Genomic DNA, 25000 nt, shown 5'->3' with positions numbered 1-25000 from the left:
CAGTGACACATTCCAATTAAGGATATGTTACCCATCCCACAAAGATTTTGCTCAAATTTAGCATCCCATGAGTGCATAAATGCAAAGAGACATTCTGCTCAACCTCTCTCCTTGCTGTTACACTGCTGCTGCGCATCTGCTGTTGCGTATCTGCTGTTGCATGTGTGCATGCACTACATACTCAAATAAGGGCCCTGATGCACTTAGATGAGGCAGAATGGCTATTTCCACTCTGGACAGTGTGGGGGACATGGACCACGGTTCTCAGCTCAGGGTTCCTGGTTCCTGGTCCATGCGACATTAATGTGAAATTAATATTTCTGCATGAAAGAAAAAAAACAAAATGACAACTGATATCTGAAGCAAGATAATACAAGATACCATAAACAGTTTTACATTTTTTTAGCATACATTCAACATTTAACATTTAACTTCATCTGATGCATGATGATCCCATACACCACACTTTATGCATTTCTTTACATTTCCATGCCCTGATCTCTATCTTATGCTCAATCTGAATTATCCTTCATTGGCAGCACTGCCTGATGCCTTTCAGTGGGAGATAGGGGTCAGGGTAGGACAACTCACTGAAAGGAGCAAGTCAGGTGGGGATAACTTATTGCGGTTGTCTGTGTGAGAATGGGTAGGTCCGTAGAGAGGATGCCGGGAGAATGGGATCCTATGCACAAGAGACCGGGCCCCCATGCAGTGCAGTTTTTGTATTCATTGTAAAAGTGGGTTTACATGCAGGGCTAATGTGGGACAAAAGGTGTCATTCAGTTCTGCGCTTCCCCACTGTGTGCAGGAGCGTTTAGGGACCAGTGAAACTTCTGTGTTGGCGCTATATGAAGTTAATGCGCTCAAGAAATAAAAAAAGCCTCGAATGCACGAACCGTGTCTTTCCGAACAATGAAAAGATGTCGTGCACAAAAGTCTGTGCGTCTTGTGGCCACATGTTTGAGGTGATGTTTTGCATTCCTTCATGTTTGTCCCTGGCCAGCCACATGTCAACAAATGCACACACACACACAAAAGGCTAAAACAAAGAAAGGAAAGTGCATGTCCGTCACAGGAGTGAGATAGACTTTCTTTTCAGTGTTCCTTTCAATGACATCATGGCTAGAAGAGTGCACATTATATCTTGATGCTCCCAAGGCTTTGCTGACAGCCAACTGCTAAGGTGGAGGAATTAACAGTGAATGGATTTGTCAGCTTTATGCATTAGCACCGGTTAGATGCAAGGGCACAATGTGTCATCTTTTATCTCGGGGAGTGTTCAAGATGATCAGATCATGATCAGACAAACATGCATTCAGCTCACGTAGGGCTGACCAGGAACATAGACCCTTTTCTCATTCCTTTTCCAAATGCAGCAACACAGAGCACATTTTAATTAGAGGCCTCTGGGTACTGAGACACCTGGACACTGTTTTTAAAGTAGCACTTTTGGTCTACAACTAGCGAACTAATTAAAGAAAAAGCGTGCAAAAACCTTGCAAGTACCACCAACAACCCATATGGCACTGATAAAAAGGGAGCTGGGTTTCCATTCCAGACTACAGAACTATATAGTGCATAGCCTGACAGCCAGTGGGAACGACAGTAGCGTTAATTTGTCCTTAGCATGATTTTATACCATCAAAATGACCAAAGAGACCAAAAGCTATTGCCTACAAATACATACCGTACCTCAAAAAGGGACAAATTGTTGCATAGTGCTACTTTGAGGATGCCCATTAGAGTAAACAGTTCTTGTGGAACTTTACCAAGGATGAGAGTTCTGACAGGTTTGAGAGATAGGACAATGTAGAATAACCTAATGGAGATTAAACAGCAGCTGGCAACAATAGTGAGGGTTGCGATGGAGATAAAATGACGTTGATAGAACCTAGCCAGAGAGTCTGGAACCAAGATGAATGTGACGGAACTCAATGAACTTTTGTGCTCCCTCCTCCATTGCTGCCCCTGTTGATCGCACGCGCCCCAGGAGTAAAGGGGAGAGGATGGAGAGAAGGAACACTAGACTTTTTGACTTTTCTCCCCTTTCCTGTCTGCTTTTAGCCTATCTCCGCTCATATCTTTTAGCCTATCTCCGCTCATATCTTTTAACCTCTCCTCTCATATCGTTTAGCCTATCTCCGCTCATATCTTTTAGCCTATCTCCTCTCATATCTTTTAGCCTATCTCCGCTCATATCTTTTAGCCTATCTCCCCTCATATCTTTTAGCCTATCTCCGCTCATATCTTTTAGCCTATCTCCTCTCATATCTTTTAGCCTCTCCTCTCTTATCTTTTAGCCTATCTCCCCTCATATATTTTAGCCTATCTCCGCTCATATCTTTAAGCCTATCTCCTATTGTTGTTCCTGCCTTCTCCACTCATCTGTACTTGATCCCTGCTTTTGTAAGTTTATAAACTAGTGGTTTATACCTATGGACATTAACTCTCTCTCTCACACACACACACGCGCACACACACAATATCAGACACATACAAGCACACTCACAAACACAGCTTCTCACATGACATTTAACTAAGCAGATTTGAATGAATCCTGACTTAACACTTTTATCAAACACTTTTATCAAAACTAACACATACACACACACACACACACACACATACACACAGACCGACACACACTCTAGCCTACATGCTCCATGGCACATGCTGAGAAGCCTTTGCCTTTTGTGATCGGCCCCTTCTGTGCATTGTCTCTGTATTCACACACACACACACACGCACACACACACACACACACACACACACACACACACACACACACACACACACACACACACACACACACACACAAACACAGGCTTAATGAACCTGTTGAGGGGGCAGGGCTGTCTGATTCACACAATGGGCTAAAGACCCTAGAAAGACCAAGAAATCCACACGTATGACATCAGCATTTCTGCAAAACAATTCTTCAGACAGACAAAGACTGTGTGTGTGTGTGTGTGTGTTTGTGTGCAACGACAGTACGATTCCCCTGTGTTTTAGGGTTACTTTTAATGTCTAGTTTGTTTAATGGTTTTACAGAAAATCACTGAACTGTGACTATACTCGTCCAATCCCAGAATCCACTGCTTCTGCCATCGAGGAAAGCACCCAGGTCAGGGTCAAACCAATTAACAACAGAGACGGATGGAGGGATAGAGAGAACAAGTAAAAAGAGGGCGAGACAGGAGAGAGAGAGAGAGAGAGAGAGAGAGAGAGAGAGAAGGACGGAGAGGGAGTGATTCAGGAAGAGGGGGAGAGGTCTAACCCCCTTTTTTGTTTCTGAAGCGAGACGGTGGTCTAAAAATAACCAGAGGGTAATTGGGTAATTTGGCATAAGCCATGCATTTGTGTGTGTGTGTGTGTGTGTGTGTGTGTGTGTGTGTGTGTGTGTGTGTGTGTGTGTGTGTGTGTGTGTGTGTGTGTGTGTGTGTCGCATGAGAATTCTGCCAACTACCCAGCATGTAAACTGTGCTGAGACCAAACTCTTGGAAAGTAATGAGAAAATAAATAAATATATTGTATATTGCACAAGACATACAGTAAACAGTAGATATGTTCACACTCTGTTGGTCAAAGTAACTGACAAAACACCATTACATATGCAATATACAGTATTATACACTTATTTAGAGTTATTATAATTTCTTATTTCTATGTCATCTATGATGGTCATTGGTATACTCGGGCATGAGTCTGGGTCATTGTGTGTGTGTGTGTGTGTAGGGGGGCGCTTAAGTCTTGACCTGCCCCTGTGACCCCTGACTTAATGTCCTCAAATGACCAAAGACCTACAATTTCATTACATCACCACAATTGAGAGAGTAGGAAAGAGAGAGAGAGAGAGAGAGAGAGAGAGAGAGAGAGATAGAGAGAAACTGCATGAGAAAGGAGAAGGAAAAGAACAGGAAAGGAACAAAAGATGGAATGCAGTATGCAGTCATATACATTGCTCATGCATACATTCATCTGTTGGCCATATGTGAAAGGCCAAGTGTTTTATCATTATTATGTCACAGGGAAGGTAATCTGAAACATTATCTCAGTCCATATATGGGCCTGACACACATAGACATACTTCACTTCTCATATACACACACATGGACACACACACACACGCATGTTGAGTTGAAATACTCTGGTGATGAAGCCTTCACATAACTTCCTTATCATGCATTTTTTTGTATCTCTCTCTCCTTCCTTTCCTCCCTTGTCTTTGAGTTTAATCAGTCCCTCCAGGTTGGCTGTGATTGTTGCCACCGAACGTGACTGAATTTGCTGTGGAAAAAAATAGCTGTTAAAATTGCATTGAGTTTGGATTAAATACAATCAATCACAAAGAAGGCAGAAATTCCATGACTGCGTTTTTTTGTGTGTGGAAATATAGCGGTAACAAGAGAAAATTGCAATCCACAATTGCAATTGTGGGAAATCCTTCAAATTGTGAAAACGCAAGATCGCAAAATCCTGGAGGGACAATATAATTGCTGTCTTCTCCTTTGCCTATCTGTCTCTGCCCTGCTTCTGTCCTCTGCCCTACATTTCAAACTGGAGCCTCTAAGCAGTTCGAAACGAGCTGGCAAGACACTTTTATCCTCCTGCTGACACACTCACACACACACACTCACACACAGACACACTCACACACACACACACACACACACACACACACTCTCTCTCTCTCTCTCTCTCTATCTCTCTTGATGTCTGTCTCTCTCTCTTACTCTCTGGTCCTCTCTCACTCTCTTTTACAAACACTTTGTCTATCACTCTAACACTCACACACACTCCTCTCTCATTATTTGTCTCTCTCTCATTCTCTCTTTCTCTCTCTCCCTCTGTCCCTCTCCCTCACCCTTTCTCACTCTCTTTAATGTACACTCTGTCTCTAACTCTTCCACCAACACACACACACACACACACACACACACACACACACACACACACACACACACACACACACACACACACACACACACACACAGAGACACACTGGATCCCACGGCTGCCATGTTTCTCTTTCACAGTCTCCAGCTCTGTCACACGCATACACACTTTAGTATTAACTACTTATATCTCTCAGTGTTTCTGTATGTCTCTACTTTTCTCTCTGCCTTTCTCTCTCTCACACACACACACACACACACACACACACACACACACACACACACACACACACACACACACCTTTACACAGAGGTCCAAACATCCACATATCCGCATTCAGCCATATAAACACAGCAGTAATGGAGTTTTGTTATGCTGACTATTTATTCTGTGTTGGTAGGATTTGAATGTGAGAAACCGAGAAAAGAGGAAGACAGAAAAAGAAAGTGGAGAAGAGGTAGAGAGTGAGTGAGAAGGAGTGAGGAAAGGGAGGGAGTGAGAGAGAGGGAGGAAGAGGGATACATTGGTGCTTTTAAATAGACTACGTGGAACACCAAATCCTTTCCGCTGCAGAAATCAACTGACTGCCAAAGAGAGAGGAGAGAGGGGGAGGAGAGACCGGGGGAGAGAGAGAGAAAGGGGAGAGAGAGAGAGAAAGAGAGAGAGAGGGAGAGAGAAAAGGAGAGAGAGAGAGAGAGAGAGAGGGAGGGAGAGAGAGGTGGGGGTGGCAGGCAGGCTCGACTCCCTATCCCTGTCAGGGAACTAACACACCATTATTTCTCTTTCTTCCTCTTCCTCTCTCCCTCTTCCTCTCTGTCCTCTGTCCCCCTCTCCTTCCCTTGCAGTGTTAAATGAAGGGAGATGCAGGCAGCTCAGTATTTGGGTTTTATAGGTGAAAGTTTGTGCATGCGTGCGTGTGTGTGTGTGTATATGTGTGCACACACGAATGTGTGAATGCAACTCCATCAGTCTTTGTGATTATTCTCAGTGTGTGCGAGTGTGTCTGTGTGTGTGTGCGTGTGTGTGTGTGTGTGTGTGTGTGTGTGTGTGTGTCTGTGTGTGTGTGTGTGTGTGTGTGTGTGTGTGTGTGTGTGTGTGTGTGTGTTTGAGTGGGCCACTGGATGTGAATGGATGTGCCTGTACTTAACCCTTCACAGGCCAGTCTGAGGGGTGGAGCTTAGTCATGGCTGCCGCTTACATAGATTTGATTGACGGGCTGCATCAGCCCTTGCATAGCTCTGTGATTGGTCTATATTATCTCCTGATCGTCGTGGGTGCCGGAACGTGCATCACACCATATGACGTGTCACACATACACTAGCGCCCATGCGCACACATCACATCCCAAACCATCATCAATATCATCGATATTCGGCTGGATTGTGACAGTGCGTATACGTGTGTGGGTGTGTGTGTGTTGGCGGGCTTCATGTAGAAATACAAATTCTCACAATAGACCCCCAACGCACACGCACACAGACGCGTTCACTGTATTAGGACTTGGTGCTTGGGTCACGACTAAACATAATTATTATTTTTTGTGCATTGCTGTCTTGATGAATCCACGGTTATTAGTGGTGAGAATGTGTGTGTCTGGGCTGGTGTGTGTGTGTGTGTGTGTGTGAGAGTGTGTGAGTGGTTTCATCTAATGATAGGCTTCAATGCTATGCCTTCCTGAATGAATTGCATGGAACATACCCACAGCACAGTAAAGTGACTTGGTGCAACAACCAGCAACCACAAACAATATGCAGGGAGTGTGTAATTGTGTGTGTGTGTGTCTGTATGTGTCTACAGTAAAAGGAAAGAGAAGTGCGTGTGCGTGTGCGTGTATGTGTATGTGTATGTGTATGTGTATGTGTATGTGTATGTGTATGTGTATGTGTATGTGTATGTGTATGTGTATGTGTATGTGTATGTGTATGTGTATGTGTGTGTGCGTGCGTGTGTGCGTGTGCATGTGCGTGTGCATGCGTATGTGTGTCTGTGTGTGCGTGTGTATGTGCGTGCGTGTGTGTGTGTCTGACTCTATATTGCTGGCTTACTGTGATGCGAGTAAAGAACTTTTGCATGTGAAGGGGGTTAGATAAAAAGTGGACATGAGTAAGGTCAAAAAGCACACTGCCAGTGGGCACAAGCACACACGTTTTCTCTCTCTGTTACTCTCACACACACACACAGTCTCTGTCACACACACTCTCCTCTATGTGCACAGAGTGTACATTTCAACCAACACACATGCACGGACAGGTCAACATATTCACAGGTGTTACACCCATATTCAGACATACACATGTATTGTTTTAAACAAAGTTACATAACATTCCTAATGACTGAATGGCAGCTAAGGATATATTCAATGAAGTTATCACAGCCAAGAGAATGTAAACACAACTTTGAGAGACTAGAAGGTGGAGTGTGAGTGTGTGTGTGTATTGTTTTTTTGGTTTTTTTTGGAGAAATAGATGAATTTCCTGTAGCGATGGGAGAGGTTGATGTACACCACATCCCCATGGTAATAAGAACCAGAGGGATTAGATCTCACTCTCTCTCCCTCTCACTCTTTATCCCAACTTTTCATGTCAATCCCCTTTCCCAAATGTTTTCTGTCAGAAATAACGTCCATATCAGGAATTTCACACGTTGTCCAGCCAAGTATGCACATCGTAGGTTGCAGTCCTTTACAGAGAACGTAATCACAGGCTGAACCATGCAGGCACACATACACACACATATGCACACATGCACAAACACACACACACTCATACACACATTCCAGTTCCACACACGTTTGGTGTGTTAGCTGTCTGTAAGTTGCATGGCAGGTGCCCGTTGCTTCACTGCATGAGAGATTCAGATCTGAAGTGTGTGTGTCCGTGAGTGTCTATGTGAGGTAGACTTATAGCATAGGCATTAGTGCTGTAGATGCAAGAGAGTTTGCCTTCTACATTTCTTTGTTAGCCCAAATGAAGTGAAACTGGGACACACACACACACACACACACACACACACACACACACACACACACACACACACACACACTCCTCTCCCTTTCGTTTGCCCTCTCACATACTCTGTTGTCAGAATGTTTTTATGGATTCATGGAACTCCAGATGTTTTCAAGGAAAACACACCCTTGCACACACATACACAGACTCTCTCGCTCGCTCCCACTCTCTCTCACACACATACTCATATACATGCACATCCAACCACACCCCCTCCAAACACACAAACACAAACACACACATACACACACACACACACACCGAAAAGGCTTTACAACCACATATACTTCAGGCTTCATTCAGAGTAGATCTGTTTACTCCTAAAAAGCATCTCTGTGCCTCACATAATTACCAAAATGTATAATTAATCTTTATTATCTGACCAGTTCTCCATCATACTCAGTCATGCACACATTTACATACACACAAAAATGCACTGATGCACACACACACACACACGCACACACACACATACCAAAAAGGCTTTACAACCACATATACTTCTGACCAGTTCTCCATCATACTCAATCATGCATGCATTTACATACACACAAAAATGCACTGATGCACACACAAGCTAACTGCATGTACACATACACAATATAACAAATATGCACATGCACTTACACATTCGCTCACATACACTTGCACACATCTTTGACCACGGATGTCATGCTGTGAAATTACTCACTTTCCAGGAAAATGAACAACAGGAGGAGAGTGAAGAGGAGAGGAGGCGAGAAAGAGAAAGGTGGGAGACACATGGAGGGGCAGAGAGGAAAGAAAAAAGGTGCCGTGTGGGAGAAACAAGGAGATACAATGTACAAAGAATACATATGCGTGTGTGCTTCAATGGACTATGCATTAAATTGTTGCCGACAAAAGGGTGATGAAATAGGTTGAAGAGATAATGATGGTCAAGAAAGTTTATGTTTTTATTTATTATAGGTGGTGGTGGTGATGGTGTGTGTGTGTGTCTGTGCACGTGCGTGCACGCACGTATGTTTGTATCCCAGAGAGAGACAAAGACAGAGTGAGAGAGAAATATATAGATCATGCAGCCTGCACACAAATGCATTAGCATATATTCATATTCTAAATATCAAACTCTCAGATCAACTACACTCACCTCAACAGTTGCAGCTCTTGGTATATAACAACACATTGCATATAACAACCTATTTTAGACGTACCACATTAAGCTGTTTGTAATGGAATAACCTGCTATTATGTTCCTCTCATGTTTAAGTCAATAATCATCATCAACGTCGTCGTCATAGTTATCATAATAATGCTGCTGTTGTTTTTGTTGTGTTTGTGTCTTAAGTTGTTGTTGTTTGTTTTGGAGTCAGTTATTAAAAAGCGATGTTCATCACATCAAAGAGGTATGCTGTGTGTATGTGTGGGTCTGCGTGCGACTCGGTTTGTGTGTTAGGGGTGGGAGTGCGTGAGTCTGGCGTTCACATAATTCATCCGGCGGGGGGTGTGCTTCGCAGCTCGTGTCGGTTTTTTTCAGTCTGTATAAAACCGGGAGTTCCTCTCGCGGAATCTACAGATGGAGAGAATCGCTTGCGCCGCAGGGATAGTGACAGACCACAGAAGTGACACACGCGCATTTTATTTTCGTGAAATAAGCCCGAGGCCGCGCCTGTCGAGGGGATGACTGGACTGTGTGCTCTCTTTTTGACGGCGCTGCTTGCGGCCTTTACCCGGTTCACGGAAAGCGTTGGGCCGGTGGTCCGTTGCGAGCCCTGCGACTCGCATGCGCTGACTCTGTGCAAGCCGCTGCTGCCGAGAGACTGCTTGGAGCCGGTGCGCGAGCCAGGTTGTGGGTGTTGCCTGACTTGTGCACTCCGCGAGGGCCAAGCTTGCGGAGTTTACACGAGCCGCTGCGGAAGCGGTCTCCGTTGTCGGCTACGGCCTCACGAGACCAGACCGCTGCAAGCTCTGCTGGAAGGCCGGGGAGTGTGTACCCTAGTCTCAACAGATAAAACACTCACGGGAGTAATACTGCCCACCGGCAAACACGGTAAGTCAGTTGTAGCCTCCATTGCGCGCAAATAGGGCCACTAAAAGCATCTACCTATTTATCTCTGTGCGTGCGTGTGTTTGTGATTCGAGGCAGACAGGGATGTTAGGTTAAACCCCCCTCACAGACATACCTAATGACAAATGCACAGAGACACGCACACACACAAGAGCGCTCAAGCGAGAGGGCATTTAACAGGATTGTGCACTGCACTAGGATTTATCACTTACTACACAACTTTGGGTTAAAGTCCTTAGCGCACTCGACGCTTCGATCATTTAGATAAATATTATGTTTTGGACACAGACTGCTTATTTTCTGTTCTTAAACCAACGGTTAACTTGGGAGTTGGTTGGGTAGACATGTCTTCGCGCGTTGTTGCGCAGATAGCCCGAATCTCCAGTGACTTTTTGGCGTCAAGGCAACCGCGCAGTCCCGCCACGAAACCCACCTTGCGAGGCCTCGTGTCCGGTTCCACACTACCGCCGTTGTTCTCTATAACGCTCGAGCCACAGCGAGTCCTCTATGCCTTTCAATATGTGTGTGTGTGTGTGTGTGTGTACGCGCGCGTGCGCGCGCGAATTTGTTTGTGTGCGGGGTCCTGTCTCTCTCTCTCTCTCTCTCTCTCTCTCTCTGTCTCTCTCACTCTCTCTCTCTCTCTTACACACACACACACACACACACAGAGAATTTTGGCCAAGTCAACCCAATCGTTAGGGGTTGCCACATGCGTGTATATTTAGTCGTCGCCAGTGAGCGTGGCTGCAGTTTTGTGAATGGCTTCCCGCGCTGTTTGCCAGTCAGCTGCACAGAGCCTCATTGACAGCAGGCAGATACACAAAAGCAGCGCCATTGATACCCAGCCCCAGCCGTTACATCCTCATGTAGTTGTGAGAAGGCCTGTGACTCATACTTGATCTGAAGTCACATCTGATGGCCACAGTCATCATTACACAGAGGCACTTGTTGGCCCTTGCCATGTTGTGGATATTGATTCAGTTGTCAACATAAATGAGAACTCGATCTTTCCCCTCTCTCTAACTTTGTATAGTTTTCATTTTGTAATGTCAGATTTGGTATTTTATTCAAAACGCTATCTCCTGGCAGACATTTTGTCAGTTCACCATTGTCATGAACATTAAGGGTTAACACAGAGGTGTGGGTTGGCTCTCACCTTGGTGTCTGGGTCTGGAGGTGCAGTGATTGGAGCATTTTGGGGGCTGATCCTTCTTTTATACCTTTGAATGCCTGTTGTTTTGATCTTTCATTTAATCCCTCTAATGTAGGATGAACTGGGTAATAACAGTATAATAGAGACATTTTATCAAAACATTTTGGCTGTCAGCTGTGGAAAAGCTTGGATGCGAAAAGTCAAAAATGTTAATGTTGTTGGATTGTGTGATCTATGTCATTATATATGGGAAAGATAATATCTATGATACCACATCCCACCACTCATGTACCATGTGTGAAGTGAGAGAGCCCAAAGAAAAAATGAATGTTGCTTCACTGATGGTGTGTGGGAAAGAGATAAAGATAGGGATTAGTCCTACTACAGCTCTACAGAAATATTAACTGGTATTTTTCCATGTCTGCTCCCTGCTCATGTTTCTATTGGTACTGCAGCTTGTTTTCATAAGATGCCATGATATCTATGGTCAGATTACACCATAGTGTGGTAAGAGGGTTGCTCTGATGCCCAATTACTTCAGTGACAGAAGAACCTCAAGTTACCCATTTCAAACACATAAACAACACACATGCGCATGCGTGCACACACACATAGTCAAGCCCCTCCCCCCCAACTCACACACACACACACACACACACACACACAATCACACAAACACAATTACACTCAAGTCCACAAATAATGGAGTTATACAAAATGTAAACAATTTCATGGGGGAAAAAGTTTGTGTGCATGTGTTTGTGTGTGTGCATGCATGTGTGTGTGTGTGTGTGTGCCTCAGTACATGCTGATGTTCTCCTATTGATCCCAGACAATCCTGAGGAGTCATATCAGGAGGAGGCAAATTCCAACATCACCATGATGACAGTCGCCATGGCGTCCGAAGGCCGCCCCCAGCCGGCAGTGACAGAGCACAAAGTCCCACCCCTCCTCAGCAGGCTTGGCGTGGTCAGGAAAGAGAAGAACAGGAAGAGTCAGAGCTACAGAATGGAGTCGGTTGGCGGCGACTTGCACACAGACACACACAACTTCAGCCTGGACACCAAGAGAGAGACGGAGTATGTAAGTGGACTGGTACATGCCTATGTGTGTGTGTGTGTGTGCTGGCATGGGGCTCTGTTGGTGTGTGAGATGTGTGAGATTGGTAGGTTGTTTGTGTATGTGTGTGTGTCAGGGGGGATTGCAGTGGTGCTAAGGTTCAGATTTTTTCAAAAGTAAAGTCAGGTGGTTCCGCAGCCACACCCAGAGGAAACTGGGTAGCCATTGATATTTCCTTCAAATGAAAGGTGTGGGCTTATTAACAAATCCAGAAAATACTAGGGGGGATGAACTTGACCTCAGCTTGTATGCCTATTGTAATAATTACATAATCTTGGCATGGGTATGTAACATTAGTACGTGTGTATGTGTGTGTGTACCTGTTGGGGGGGTGCAGTGTGGGGTTGTCTGCTTCAGTGAGATGGACAGTGCATGTGTATGATGTGTGTGTGGCAGGGCCCATGTCGAAGGGAGATGGAGAGTGTGTTGAAAAGTCTTAAGATCACAAACGTGTTGAACCCAAGAGGCGTTCACATCCCGAATTGCGACCGGAGAGGATTCTACAAGAAAAAACAAGTAAGAGACACATAAGCACACATGTACGCAACAAAAGTAAGGATCTACCTATCTATCTATCTATCTATCTATCTATCTATCTATCTATCTATCTATCTATCTATCTATTTATCTATCTATAAATCCGACAGTGTCTGTGTGTGTGAGCCTGTGTGTGTGTGTGTGTGTGTGCGTGTGTGTGCGTGTGTGCGCGCGTGTGTGTGTGTGTGTGTGTGTGTGTGTGTGTGTGTGTGTGTGTGTGTGTGTGTGTGTATGTTTCCATGTGTGTCTGGTGAATGCCCAAAGAAATGGGGCATGGTGCAACATGAGAATTTACGACCGGAAAATACTAATGCAGTGGAGAGCGTGTGAACCATCTACTGGTGGTGGTGGTGGTGGGGGGTGACGGAGGAAATAGACAGTGTGTAAGGAGAGGGGGAGATCTGGAGAGAGCGGGGGAAAGGTTGGGAGACAGGGAGGAGGAAAAGATTAGGGGGTAGAAAAAAGGAGAAGTAGAAGAAGAAGAAAGAGAGAGAAAGAAAGAAAGAACAAGAGAGAGAGAGCAGGGAGAAAGCCAGAGTGCTGTCCTGGGTGCCCAGGGGCTTTTCCTGTCCTCAAATAATGTAACGTGAGAAGTGTGTGTGTGTGTGTGTCTGTGAGAGAGAGAGAGAGAGAGAGAAAGAGAGAAAGAGAGAGAGAGAGAGTGAGTAGTATATGCCAGCATGTGTGTATATGTGTGTGAGTGTGTGAGTGAGTTGAATATGTGAGCATGATTCTGCAATTTCCCCAGGGTTTGACTATATGAATGTTTGTATGTGCACACGTGGCTCATGTATGTCTTTTGCATGTGTGTGCCTAACAGTGCTCGGATACCTTTAATGTGTATATGTGCATCTAAGGCTGATGTGTGTGTGTGTGTGTGTGTGTGTGTGTGTGTGTGTGTGTGTGTGTGTGTGTGTGTGTGTGTGTGTGTGTGTGTGTGTGTGAGAGAGAGTGTATGTGTGTGTGCGTGTGTGTTTGTGTGTGTATGTGTGTGTGTGTGTGTGTTTGTGTGTATGTGTGTGTCTGGTGGGGGTGCATTTATGTATGTAAGTGCAACCAATGTATGTGTATATCTGTACAGCCGTACCCATTTGTGTGTGTGTGTGTGTGTGTGTGTGTGTGTGTGTGTGTGTGTGTGTGTGTGTGTGTGTGTGTGTGTGTGTGTATGAAAACAGTGGTATGTGTTGTATGTCTGTGCTGTAGTGTGTGTGAGTGTGTGTGCAAGCCATACCTGTGGAGGGCCTGTTCATTTCTATGCTATTTTTAGGCCTGATTATATGAATTGGCTCAGTATCTGAGAGCTATCCAAGCATGAGGGCTCTGGCCTGAACACCCCTCCCCCAGGGCCCTGTCTACACCGGCCCAGGATGAATGCTCCCTCTCTGGCTGCTGCACGAGAACTAAGCCCCTGGCCTGGAGGACATGGGAATCTAACAGGACAAGGATAGTCTTAGTGTGGAGGGTGAGATCCAGAGAAAGTTAGAGGGAGAGAAAGAGAGAGAGATAGAGAGAGAGGGAGAGAGAGAGAAAGTAACAAGAGAAAGTATAAAGAAAGAAAGAAATAACAAGAGTCAGAGAGAGGTTGTGGGGGATTTTAACGATATACACACATAAACAGAGAGAGAGAGAGTGTGTCAACGTACATCAGTGGAGGACATGAGGAAGAGCCAGGAGCAGAGGACAGAGGAGGTGGTTGGAGATGAGGAGGAGTTGATGAAGATGAGGAGGGGAAGGTGGAGATGAGGAGCGGTATGTAGAGATGTGTAGGTGGCGGTGAGCTGCAGCTGCTGTTGTGACTTGTCTCAAGCCACAATAATCACATCACCAAGAGCAGAGAAGGCTTTTCAAAATGATCTGAGAAAAACCTTCCCCCAAACAACACGTTTGCACACACACTCACACACACACACACACACACACACTCACACACACACACACACACACACACACACACAAACACACACATTCCATAGAACTGGCAAGTTTGGAATGGAAGCGAAAGACATCTAGGTCAGCCACAATCATTTTGTTACAGATCCATACTAATACACATGAACAGCATTTCCCCTCTTGCACCCACACACACACACACACACACACACACACACACACACACACACACACACACACACACACACACACACATATGAACACATACTCACCAGGCTGGTCATCATGTTTTCAAGGTCAAGGTACACACACTACTATTTTTATAGAAATGCACACACACACACACACACACACACACACACACACACACACACACACACACACACACACACACACACACACACACACATTCACACTGACCAATGGTATATGCATTTTCAATATTAATCATGCCCTGTCCTATGTAAAATGGTATTTTTTCATTCAGTGTGTGTGTGTGGGTGTGTAGGCTGCATGTTTGTGTTATTGTGTGTTTAGCCTTTTTATGAGTTTGTGTGTGTGTGTGTGTTTGTGTGTGTATGTGTATTTACCCTGTGGCTGCTTTTAATGTCCTTCCGCTTTCCCACTACCTATAAGGGCATCATTATAGAGAGGACTGAGACTCACTGTTACACACACACACATACACAGACACGCGAGCACACACACACACAGACACACACACACACACACACACACACACACACACACACACACACACACACACACACAGACACTGTCGATTGTATACACAACACACTCTTTCTGTCTCTAACACTCACACATGCACATGCAGACCCACACACACGCACACACTGAAACACTGAAACGCTCACCTCATCATTCAGCTATTTGCTAAACCTTGTTCTACAGATGGACCGGTTGGAATAGCCCAAAATAGCTGAAGGGCAAGAAGAAGAGAGAAGAGAGGAGAAGAAGGGTGCTGAAAGGAGAAGAGAGAGGAGAAGAGTTGCATGAGAAAGAACAGACAAGGGAAGAAGACTAGAGAAGAGAAGTAGTGTGCAGAAAGGAGAAGAGAGTTGAGTTGAGTTGAATTTAGAGGGAATGAGAAAGAACAGAGCTTGGACAGGGAAGCACTTTTTAGTTTTCAAGCTCAGAGCAGCGGTTTTAGTCGTACATGTTTGGCTTTTGTAATGGCTACTTTCACACAGGCCAGGCTCATGCTGACAGTCACTGTGAAAGAATCCCTGGAAAGAAACTTTGCCTGGCAAAAGCTTTAATGATTCCCCCCCTCTCTCTCTCTCTCTCTCTCTTATCTTTTTTCGCTCTTTTAACTTCTCTGTAGCCCACTCTGAGAAAGAGAACTGATGTTTTATTGTTCATGGCTCTCTTGCGTTTTGAATGTTTTTTGCCGGTTCTTTCAGGATTCATAAACCAAGCCTTTCTCCTCTTCCTTCCTATTCTTCTAGTGTCTTTCTTTCTCTGCTGGAAAGGAAACTGTAGAGAAGTGAAGGACCCAAAGAAAAAGCTTATATAACTCTGTGTGTGTGTGTGTGTGTGTGTGTGTGTGTGTGTGTGTGTGTGTGTGTGTGTGTGTGTGTGTGTGTGTGTGTGTGTGTGTGTGTGTGTGTGTGTGTGTGTGTGTGTGTGTGTGTGTGTGTGTGTGTGTGTGTGCATCTAAGGTTGTGTTTGTGTATGTGTGCGCGTCTGTGGGTGTTTTTTTTTTTTTTTACCAGTGTAGGATAATTGTCCCCAGATGCATTTAAGTTTGTGCCAGTTGCCTAAAATAGCCCCCAGTCCTATTAAACTTTCATGTGTGTGTGTCTGAGTGTTTTGTGTGTGTGTGTGTGTGTGTGTGTGTGTGTGTGTGTGTGTGTGTGTGTGTGTGTGTGTGTGTGTGTGTGTGTCTGTGTCTCTGTGTGTGTTTAATGCACAGAGCAACTCTAAAATGACCCTTTCTCATTGTAAAGAGTTCTGTGTCCGCACATATATGAATGGACAAACACACTGAAGTATTTTTCATGAACATCTCTTTCTCAATCTCTCCTCCTTACCTGGCAGTTCAGCTTACATCTTTTGAATTCAAATGGATTTATTTACAACTGGAAACTGACCACCTGCTCTTTCTCCCTCTGCCCTGTCTTTCTTCCAATCTGCCCCCTTCAATCAACCCGCCTCCCCTTTCTGTCCATCACTTTCTCTGCAGTGTCGTCCTTCAAAGGGTCGCAGGAGAGGCTACTGCTGGTGTGTGGACAAGTATGGCCAGCGATTGCCCGGATATGATGGCAGAGACCAGGGATCCTCACATTGCTACAACCTGGAAAATAAGTAAAATGTGGCAAGACAATGTGGGAGAGAGAGGGAGGGAGGGGAAGTGTTCTTTCGAGGACTCGGGCTAGATAAACACACACTTTTAGATGTAGTGTGTTTGTGTGTGTGCGTGTATATGTTTTGTGTGTTTGTGTGTGCATGTGTGTACTTGTGTGTGTCCTTTGGGGTTGGATCATGCATAGCTCCTTTACAGGTTAACAGTCCCATGGTGCTAAGTTTTTCCCATGGTGCACTGGTGCTGATATCGGTGAGCTCCTTAGAGCCAGTTGTTGTTGGTGATGTCACGCCGGTCTTTGACTGGTTAGTTTGAAGGAGCTCTCGCCCTCTAAATTGTCTGCCACTTCAGCTCTCCTCCAATCAGGTTGCGTATTTGCTGTTTGTCCTCTGTCGTCGCGATCATCGTTGTTGCGGCAGCCCGTCCCCCTGTAGTGAGCACGCTCCATCTGAGCAGATGCACTAAATGCACTTTTCACGCTGTCCAAGATGGCTTCTGTCACAAAACCGTGAAAAGCTGTCCACGGTGGCCCGCCACACTCCAGGAACTAAAAGGGTTAACATACAAAATGTTCTCTAGAACCTTCACCAGTGAGAAATAGCTTTGTTTTTATTTATTTGATTTATTTATTCTTCACAGGATGGTGATTGAAGTATTTCACTCTCTAAGAGAATAGGGTTGTTGGCATCAAAGAAACTTTGAAAAGAACTGGCTTAGAACCATGTCATGTAGTTTCATGTATAGAACCCTTTTTTGGAACTTAATGGTTGTCAGCTATATACCAGTTTTCAACTCTGAAATACTGTTGTCAGCTCCAAAATCCCTTTTGCTAAGAAATGTACCTTGTGTGGAAAAGGTTTTGTGTAAGATGTGATGTTTTTGGAGAACATATGAAGAACTCTGGAGGGTTCTAGGTGTCACCTTTTTTCTAAGAGTGGTGGTAGACGTACAGAAAACACACCGGAAGCCGCATAAAGAAGCTTTTAGTCAGACAGGACAGCATCATCCAGAACACTTCTCAGCAGACAACATGGAGGTCATGTCATTTCTTTTGCAACAACTACACCAGCGTCCTAAGCATGTTAAGGACACTGGCTAATGTTTTTTACCTAAAGAGAGTCTCTTGTCCCAAACATGGCAGTTCTTTACAATAATCTGATAAAAAAATGTTATCGCCGTATTCAACATAGGGACTTGCAATACAAGTTGCTGGCTCTGTGTTTTCAAAGGAAGCAATGTCACATTGGGTGTATTTCCAATCGGGGGCCATCAGAAGCCTTCTGATGCTCAGTCCAGTGTCAAGCTGAATGAACGAGAACTGAATGGGGTATCAGAGAAAGAAAAGGCACCTCTGTCCTGACAAAAAAAAGAGCCAGCTCCTTGTTGTGATAAACCAGAGCGCCAGAGCATCCATGACTTCATAAAAAAAAAGATCAGCCCTGATGTGATACGTTTGCCATCTGAGGCTAGACACTCTCAGTAGTGGGACATGTGCTCTTAATGGGAATGGAGGAATATCCACTTCATGGCTATGCAGACTCTGCTTGCCTTAACAAGACCAGAGGGGTCTTTTGCCTTTAATTGTGGTGATGCTGGAATTAGAGTTTGAAGTAGACTGGCCAAAAAACACCACATCACTCTCCGTGCCTCATGGCTTTCAGTCGTGCATATGCACACACACACACACACACATACAAGTACAGATGCGCATACACACATGCACAAGCAAATTCGCACCCTTTTGTCCTTGAATCCTTCATGGGACATGTGGACGTCAGGCCCTATCTTTTATTAGTGCTCTACACCTGATTTCCTGATAGAAGACTTGAAAATGGAGGGAACCAATGAGAACGCTGCCCAGTAGCTCAGGAGCATGCAGTTTGCCAACCTGCAATCACCAACCCTAACCTCCCATCCACCCATCGACCCCCCCCCCCTCCCACTAAAAACAAACAAGCAAGCATAAAGCAGACTTAAGAAAAAATCTCTGGTGCTGACATTTTCTTAGTTGGGTTGGTTTTGGGAGAAAATCCTAAGTGTCTGATCATTGGCCCTCCAATATCTGTGAGTTTGTCCTTTTTAAAGTGAATACATATATATTTTCTTCCAGAGGGGATGCGCGTGCATTGCTTCAGGAGACAGAAAAGTTATTTATGTCAGAAAAGTATATAAGCTGATCCAAACTTCACATTTTTTTTTCTTAAATAAATATATATTCAATGGCATGTTTGTTGCACAGCTGCATTCAGTAGCTTAAGGTCAGTGTATTTTCGGGGGACTATAATCACTAAAGAATGTCTTTGAAATATTTTTATTTATCAACATTGAGCATAGTCTTTCACTTTTTTAATGGACATCTGATCTTGGAACAGCTGTGTGGTTATGCATCATCAAGCTGCTTCCTCTTTTAGCTTAAGCTAAGTGAAGTGCTTTCTGGTGCTACCTTTAGTTAAGTCATGCAGCGCTAAAGCTTCATCAAAGTGAAGGCATTTGCTGAACCTAATCTTAGCTGGTCAGAAGTTGATTCACAGAATAAGCTAATCTGAAGCTATGGAAATGTAGAATAAATGTAGCTGAGCTCTGAAGACTTGCGGACGCTAAATTCAGCTAACGCGTCTTCATGACAACTTCTCTTGTACAAAGTGCTTTACAAATTTACTTTACTTGATTAAGAATATACTGAGGTAGGCTGAAATAATCTGTGCTTAAAACTAAGCTTAGGTGCATGTGAAAATAAAATAAAAAAAAGTGGAAAAACATCAGCATGGCCAAAGCTGTGCCAGGTGTTAGTGTCGCTAGAGCCAAAATGTACACTAAACTAAGCTTACTTTAAAGCTTACACTGAGCTTAGTGAAGCTGTCCTAGCCCACGTCTCTCTATTGTGCAATGCCAGGATCTGTTCAGTCACGGGTAATGGTGTGTTCTTTTGTTTTGTCATCATTTGAAAGATTTTAATTCTATGAAAGCTTTTCATTGTACTAAAGTAGAAATTACACATACTGTTTTCTTTGAAAGAAGAAATGTACTTGTTGAAATATAATTTGTATTTAATGTCTTTTTTTTTAATAAATAAAAACAGACTATTTTAATTTATGTAATAGTTTGAGTGTTGTTTTTTGAACGATGCATGCCATGTTACCTGATGTAACATTCATCTGACTGGAGGATATGTGTTGAGGAGATAACAAAATAAATCATTTTTAAAACTTTTATATCGTAAGAGAAAACCGTTAACTGAATTAAAAACCCATTAGTGTACAATATAGAGATGGTGAAACAGTAAACAGTAACTCCAACTAAAATCTTGTATCAGTATTAGAAGTTATGATTTAGATTCACTTCAACTGTAAACTGGTAATTTAATAATCTATTAATCATTTAAAAACACAAACTTAGCAGACTGACAGATCTTGAAATTCCAATGCTATTGGTTTTGCTATGCTTTGAATATTAGATCATAATGAGCTGGTAATAATTAATTAATTATGGTACTAGAAAGGCTGGGAGCATGCAGCATATTTGTGTGTGTGTGCGTGTGTGTGTGTGTGTGTGTGTGTGTGTATGCGTGCGTGTTTGTGTGTGTGTGTGTGTGCGTGTTTGTGTGTGTGTGTGTGTGCGTGTGTGTGTGTGTGTGTGTATGTGTGTGTGTTTGTGTGTGTGCGTGTGCGTGTGCGTGTGTGCGTGTGCATGTGTGTGTTTGTATGTGTGTGTGTGCGTGTGTGCGTGTGTGTGCGTGTGCTGGAGTGGATATGGAATTCCAGTGCCCAACCAGTGCAAATACAGTGTGGGTGGAACACACTGGTGAGAGCGGAGCCCAGCCCCCTCAAATACCACGCTAAAGTTAGCCTGGGACTCCATCTCTGAGATTACCACGATAAGAACACACACACACACACACTGCCTAAATATACCCTTTTAAATAGGCCAGGGCATTATCAAAATTTCAAATGCATTGTATATTATCTTGGTATATGCATGTATGTATGTATGCACGTTTGTATCTATGCATGTATGTATTTTTGATGTATGTATGTGGCCTACATATTAATATTACTATATTTAATGTTTGTGCTATGTGTGATGCGTGGGGCTTTAATATATACCTGTACTATTCACAGCACGTTAAATAACAATCTTAGGGTTAGGGTTATTTTTCCTGGGGTTATATGATGTAGACTTAGGGTTAGGGTAGGTGGTAAAGTTTGAGTCTGCATTGATAAAATGAAAGCAATCCTTGTCTGACTACTCCGCCTGTCTCCAATGGCTTCTCATTTACTTGGTCAAAAGTTTCTCACCTGATTGCAGATCAGGTACACATACATTCATTCCAGTGAGACAAAGCTGTTTTGCCTCTACTCTTTCATGAAAGTCAGCACTACATTTGAATGTAATGTGAGGGATTTGTGTGTGTGTGTGTGTGTGTGTGTGTGTGTGTCCACCCGTCTGTGCTGGAAAAGAGCATGTTCAAGCACGACCCTATCATGTGAAATACGTGAAAAGGCTCAATTACTTTCCTCCGAGAAAAAGCTTACCAGCCTCAAGTTCTCTAAACCAGTTTTATGTGAGGGGTCACGTGCAAGTATCATTAATCTCCTGCTAAATTCCCCACAATAGTTAATGTTAAGGCTCCCGTAAAAAAAACATTTAGCTCAAGACTGTTATCTGATTAAATATTTTATTAAATATATAGATATGTTTATGCCAAAAGAAATTACAAAATAGTAGTATACAGTATACATGAATGAACAGTCCTTTGGAATTCAAGAAACTGACATTAAGATAGACTCGCACTTAAACCACATGAACAATACATTCAAAACTAAACACACATTCTCTTCTTCTATGCATACACACAGAGAGACACAGACACACAAACACTCAGACATATCGCATGCATATCTTGATACTATGAGGTAGTTCAAACATTCAGACCTGACCCAGGATCTGGGAGTTAGTGTGATGTCACCCCCAGACTCCTGCCTTTATCCACAATGCAGCTGTTCTCAGGTCAGTCATGCCCTCTCCTATTTAAGGTGAAGGCAACCAGAGTAGGAGTACATGTGCTGGATAGTTTCCCCCAAACACACATACATATCAGTGCCACAAACCAAATCAGTCAGTGCACAAAAACAAATCCAATAAAACAAGTACACAACAGAAACAGCAAAATAACAGTAAACCGCCGCCCAAATGCGACATGCAGTGTATTTGTGTGAGCGTGTGTGAGAGAGAGAGGAAGATCAGAGAAGTTTGGTCACAGTGATTCCTCTACCCCCTCACACACCTCAAAACATAACAAACATACCATAATAATAATAATAATAATAATAACAATTACAAAACATAAAATAAAAAATTACAATATGGCAAGATGTTAAAAATATCCAATATCAGTACGAATACACAGGGCTGAAAATAAATAAGATTATATAGTGCATGTAAATACATAGAAATATCATAGTTTTCCCTTCATGGAAAAAAAAAATAGATTTCTTTTCTTTCAGTGGAACATGTTACCCACGATAACAGCGCATGTACCTGAATTACAGACCCCCATAATGTAGACAATAAATAAGGCTTTTAAAAGAAAGACGTCAGTAGTGATGCATGATAGAAGGGTGTGCATCATTGATTCTGCTCCAGAGGGCACTCGGAATCTTCCGGAAGGTCGCTACTCCCAAAAATCCTCTTTCCGGTCCAGGGTGACACACACCAGCACGTCCCCCTCGTACCGTCCAGTGATGACTCACACTGCAAGGTAACACAGACCAGTCAGATCCCAAACATACAGATACACTAGTCCCTAAACCTCTACATCCTTTTCTTTTAGAAAGAACACAAACACACACACTTCCCTAACGCACAAATGGGTGGTTACACACAAGTCCAAAATTCCAGTTCAGTCATGCTACACCAAAGCAGAGAACGATGAGACTAACTGGGTGTGTATATGCGTGTCTGAGTGTCTGTGTGTGTGTGTACGTACGTATGTGTGTGCACGTGTTTCCAATTGTAAAGAGAGATTAAGCTGAACAAACGCCCTATAACTGAGCCTACACAAAACAGAGCTGCACTCCTGTTCTTTGGCTAACACACAGGAACTGGCAAGAACTGAGCCAAACACACAGAAACAGACACAAACACTGCCAAACACACTTGCATACCCACACAAATACATACATACACAAACACACAGCTGAGGGAGAAAGTAAGTTCAGATGTATACCTGTTTGGCTTTGTAGCGTCCCTGTTTTTCACAGTTAGGTAGATAAAATCGGGTGAGCTTGTCCCCCAACTTCTGCTGGGACTTGGAGATCTTCTCAAGTGCTGTTTGTAATTCCACATGACACGGGCCCTTTAAAGGAGAAAGAAATAGGAATTTTAAAACCATGAAACACTGCAGACATTTCAGGAGTTCATTTTACTTTTATCTCTTTATTTCTAGAAAGAGGTAACGACGACACCTACACTAGTGTCTCTCATACTTGTGGCGCCCCTATCAACAGGAGCTGCATTATGTATTTCCAAGAGGTGCCTGAAGGCCTGCGGGCTTTTTCTCATGACAGGCTAACTCACGAGCATATCCTTCCGAAGGCATGCGAGCCCCCCCTGCTGGTAACTCGCAGACACGCCCCTAAGCAATCACGGAGTCGTTTTACCTCTCACCTTTTCTAGTATGTGAAACATCACCATTCTTCAAGGGAGTTTAAATTAAAGGTATTACGGCCGCTGGTCATATAATCTCAAAAGCTGATACAAGACAACGCCTCCCACGATCATCACATAAACAGCCCCATATATACACAGCCCCATATATTCACACACACAAGCACAAATCCTTCTCACCTGCTCGACTAGTTTCCTTATAATGGCGTTCACTTTGGCTTTCATACTCTCTTGCGCTTCGGCAGCCAGCCGTGGGTCGATAGGCTTTCCGTGGCCGGAAAGGAAAAGGGGGTTGCCAGTTTCTGACACCACTGGCCCGTCTGTCTCACTTGGATCTGAAAAAAGAACAAAAATAAACGTATGGAAATACTTCATATGAAGAGAGCTTAATCTGTTTAGAAGAAGCCGTCGATGCCTTTCAATGATAGGCTACCGTACAATTAACTTCCGATAAACCCGCCTGCAATATGAGGGAAACATACCAGCAGTCTGTGGCTCCTGGCTACGTGCAGTGTTTTCGGTGCAGATGCCCTGTCCTCGGCTGAGCGCATGAAGAGGCCGGCTCTCGCCTGGCTTCGGGAGGCAGCGATAACCAGACCCGCAGGGCGCTGTGTAGAAACCGCACGAGTCTCCTGTCTTCAATGCGCACGCCATGCAGCAACCGCAGCCCGGCTCGCGGAGAACCTCCTCACAACTGGGATCCACTGCAGGGCACGAGGCCAGTCGCTCCTGTGAGCACGGGGCGCAGCGGATCGGCTCCTGTGCCGCTGCAACAGGCGAGCCCCGGACCCCCTGGGACAAGAGCAGCGTGCTCAGAGCTGCCATAACGAAAATCTCTATATTCAACCGACTCATCCCTGTGACTCGATTTGACCAAGATAAAATTAATCAATAAATAGAATCGATATAACGCTTTAAGTAACACCGACGCCTGTCGTTTCTCTGGTGATTGCTGCTTTTGGAAGAGATTACTGATCCTCCTCCACTCGCGAGCCGGTTTTTATGCGGTGGCTTTCGCTGGCTCGGTGCCTGTAAATGTTTGACGCGCGTGGGCGACATCATGAATGAGTTTTTTTTCTCGTGCTTTGCCTGAAAGAAGGTGTGGGGATCCCGGGGGCTTCTGATTGGCCCACCTCAATGTCCGGTCAAAGAGCCATGTTTTGAATACAACGCGCAAAACACGTCAATGTTTATTTTGGAACGACTAGTCCAAGTCTTCAGAGGCGTTTGATGTGTTTGTGTGAGCGTCCAAACACAATGTTTTAGGGAGGCAGTGTATGTAGTCACATGTCATCTATTTATGGGTCTCCTATACATATCACCATTGTATCGCGCGCATACACGAGGAAAGTTTCCAT

The 25000-nt window shown here is 44.1% G+C and overlaps 2 protein-coding genes across 2 annotated transcripts; one reads left to right on the top strand and one right to left on the bottom strand.

The window, feature by feature from the left end:
• Positions 1-9368: 9368 nt before the first annotated feature.
• Positions 9369-20076, top strand: igfbp3 (insulin-like growth factor binding protein 3). The gene is made up of 4 exons (XM_012839573.2): positions 9369-9933; positions 11937-12187; positions 12620-12739; positions 16857-20076. Exons 1-4 carry the CDS (start codon positions 9564-9566, stop codon positions 16980-16982), a joined length of 867 nt encoding a protein of 288 aa, XP_012695027.1. The 5' UTR covers positions 9369-9563; the 3' UTR covers positions 16983-20076.
• Positions 20077-21637: 1561 nt separating this feature from the next.
• On the bottom strand, positions 21638-24677 carry igfbp1a (insulin-like growth factor binding protein 1a). The gene is made up of 4 exons (XM_012839575.3): positions 24125-24677; positions 23823-23977; positions 23203-23331; positions 21638-22727 (listed from the first exon to the last, which is right to left on the bottom strand). Exons 1-4 carry the CDS (start codon positions 24495-24497, stop codon positions 22602-22604), a joined length of 783 nt encoding a protein of 260 aa, XP_012695029.2. The 5' UTR covers positions 24498-24677; the 3' UTR covers positions 21638-22601.
• Positions 24678-25000: the final 323 nt, after the last annotated feature.

Source organism: Clupea harengus, chromosome 10 (assembly GCF_900700415.2).
Source record: "Clupea harengus chromosome 10, Ch_v2.0.2, whole genome shotgun sequence".
Classification (NCBI taxonomy): domain Eukaryota; kingdom Metazoa; phylum Chordata; class Actinopteri; order Clupeiformes; family Clupeidae; genus Clupea; species Clupea harengus.
This window is presented reverse-complemented; position numbering and strand designations above follow the sequence as displayed.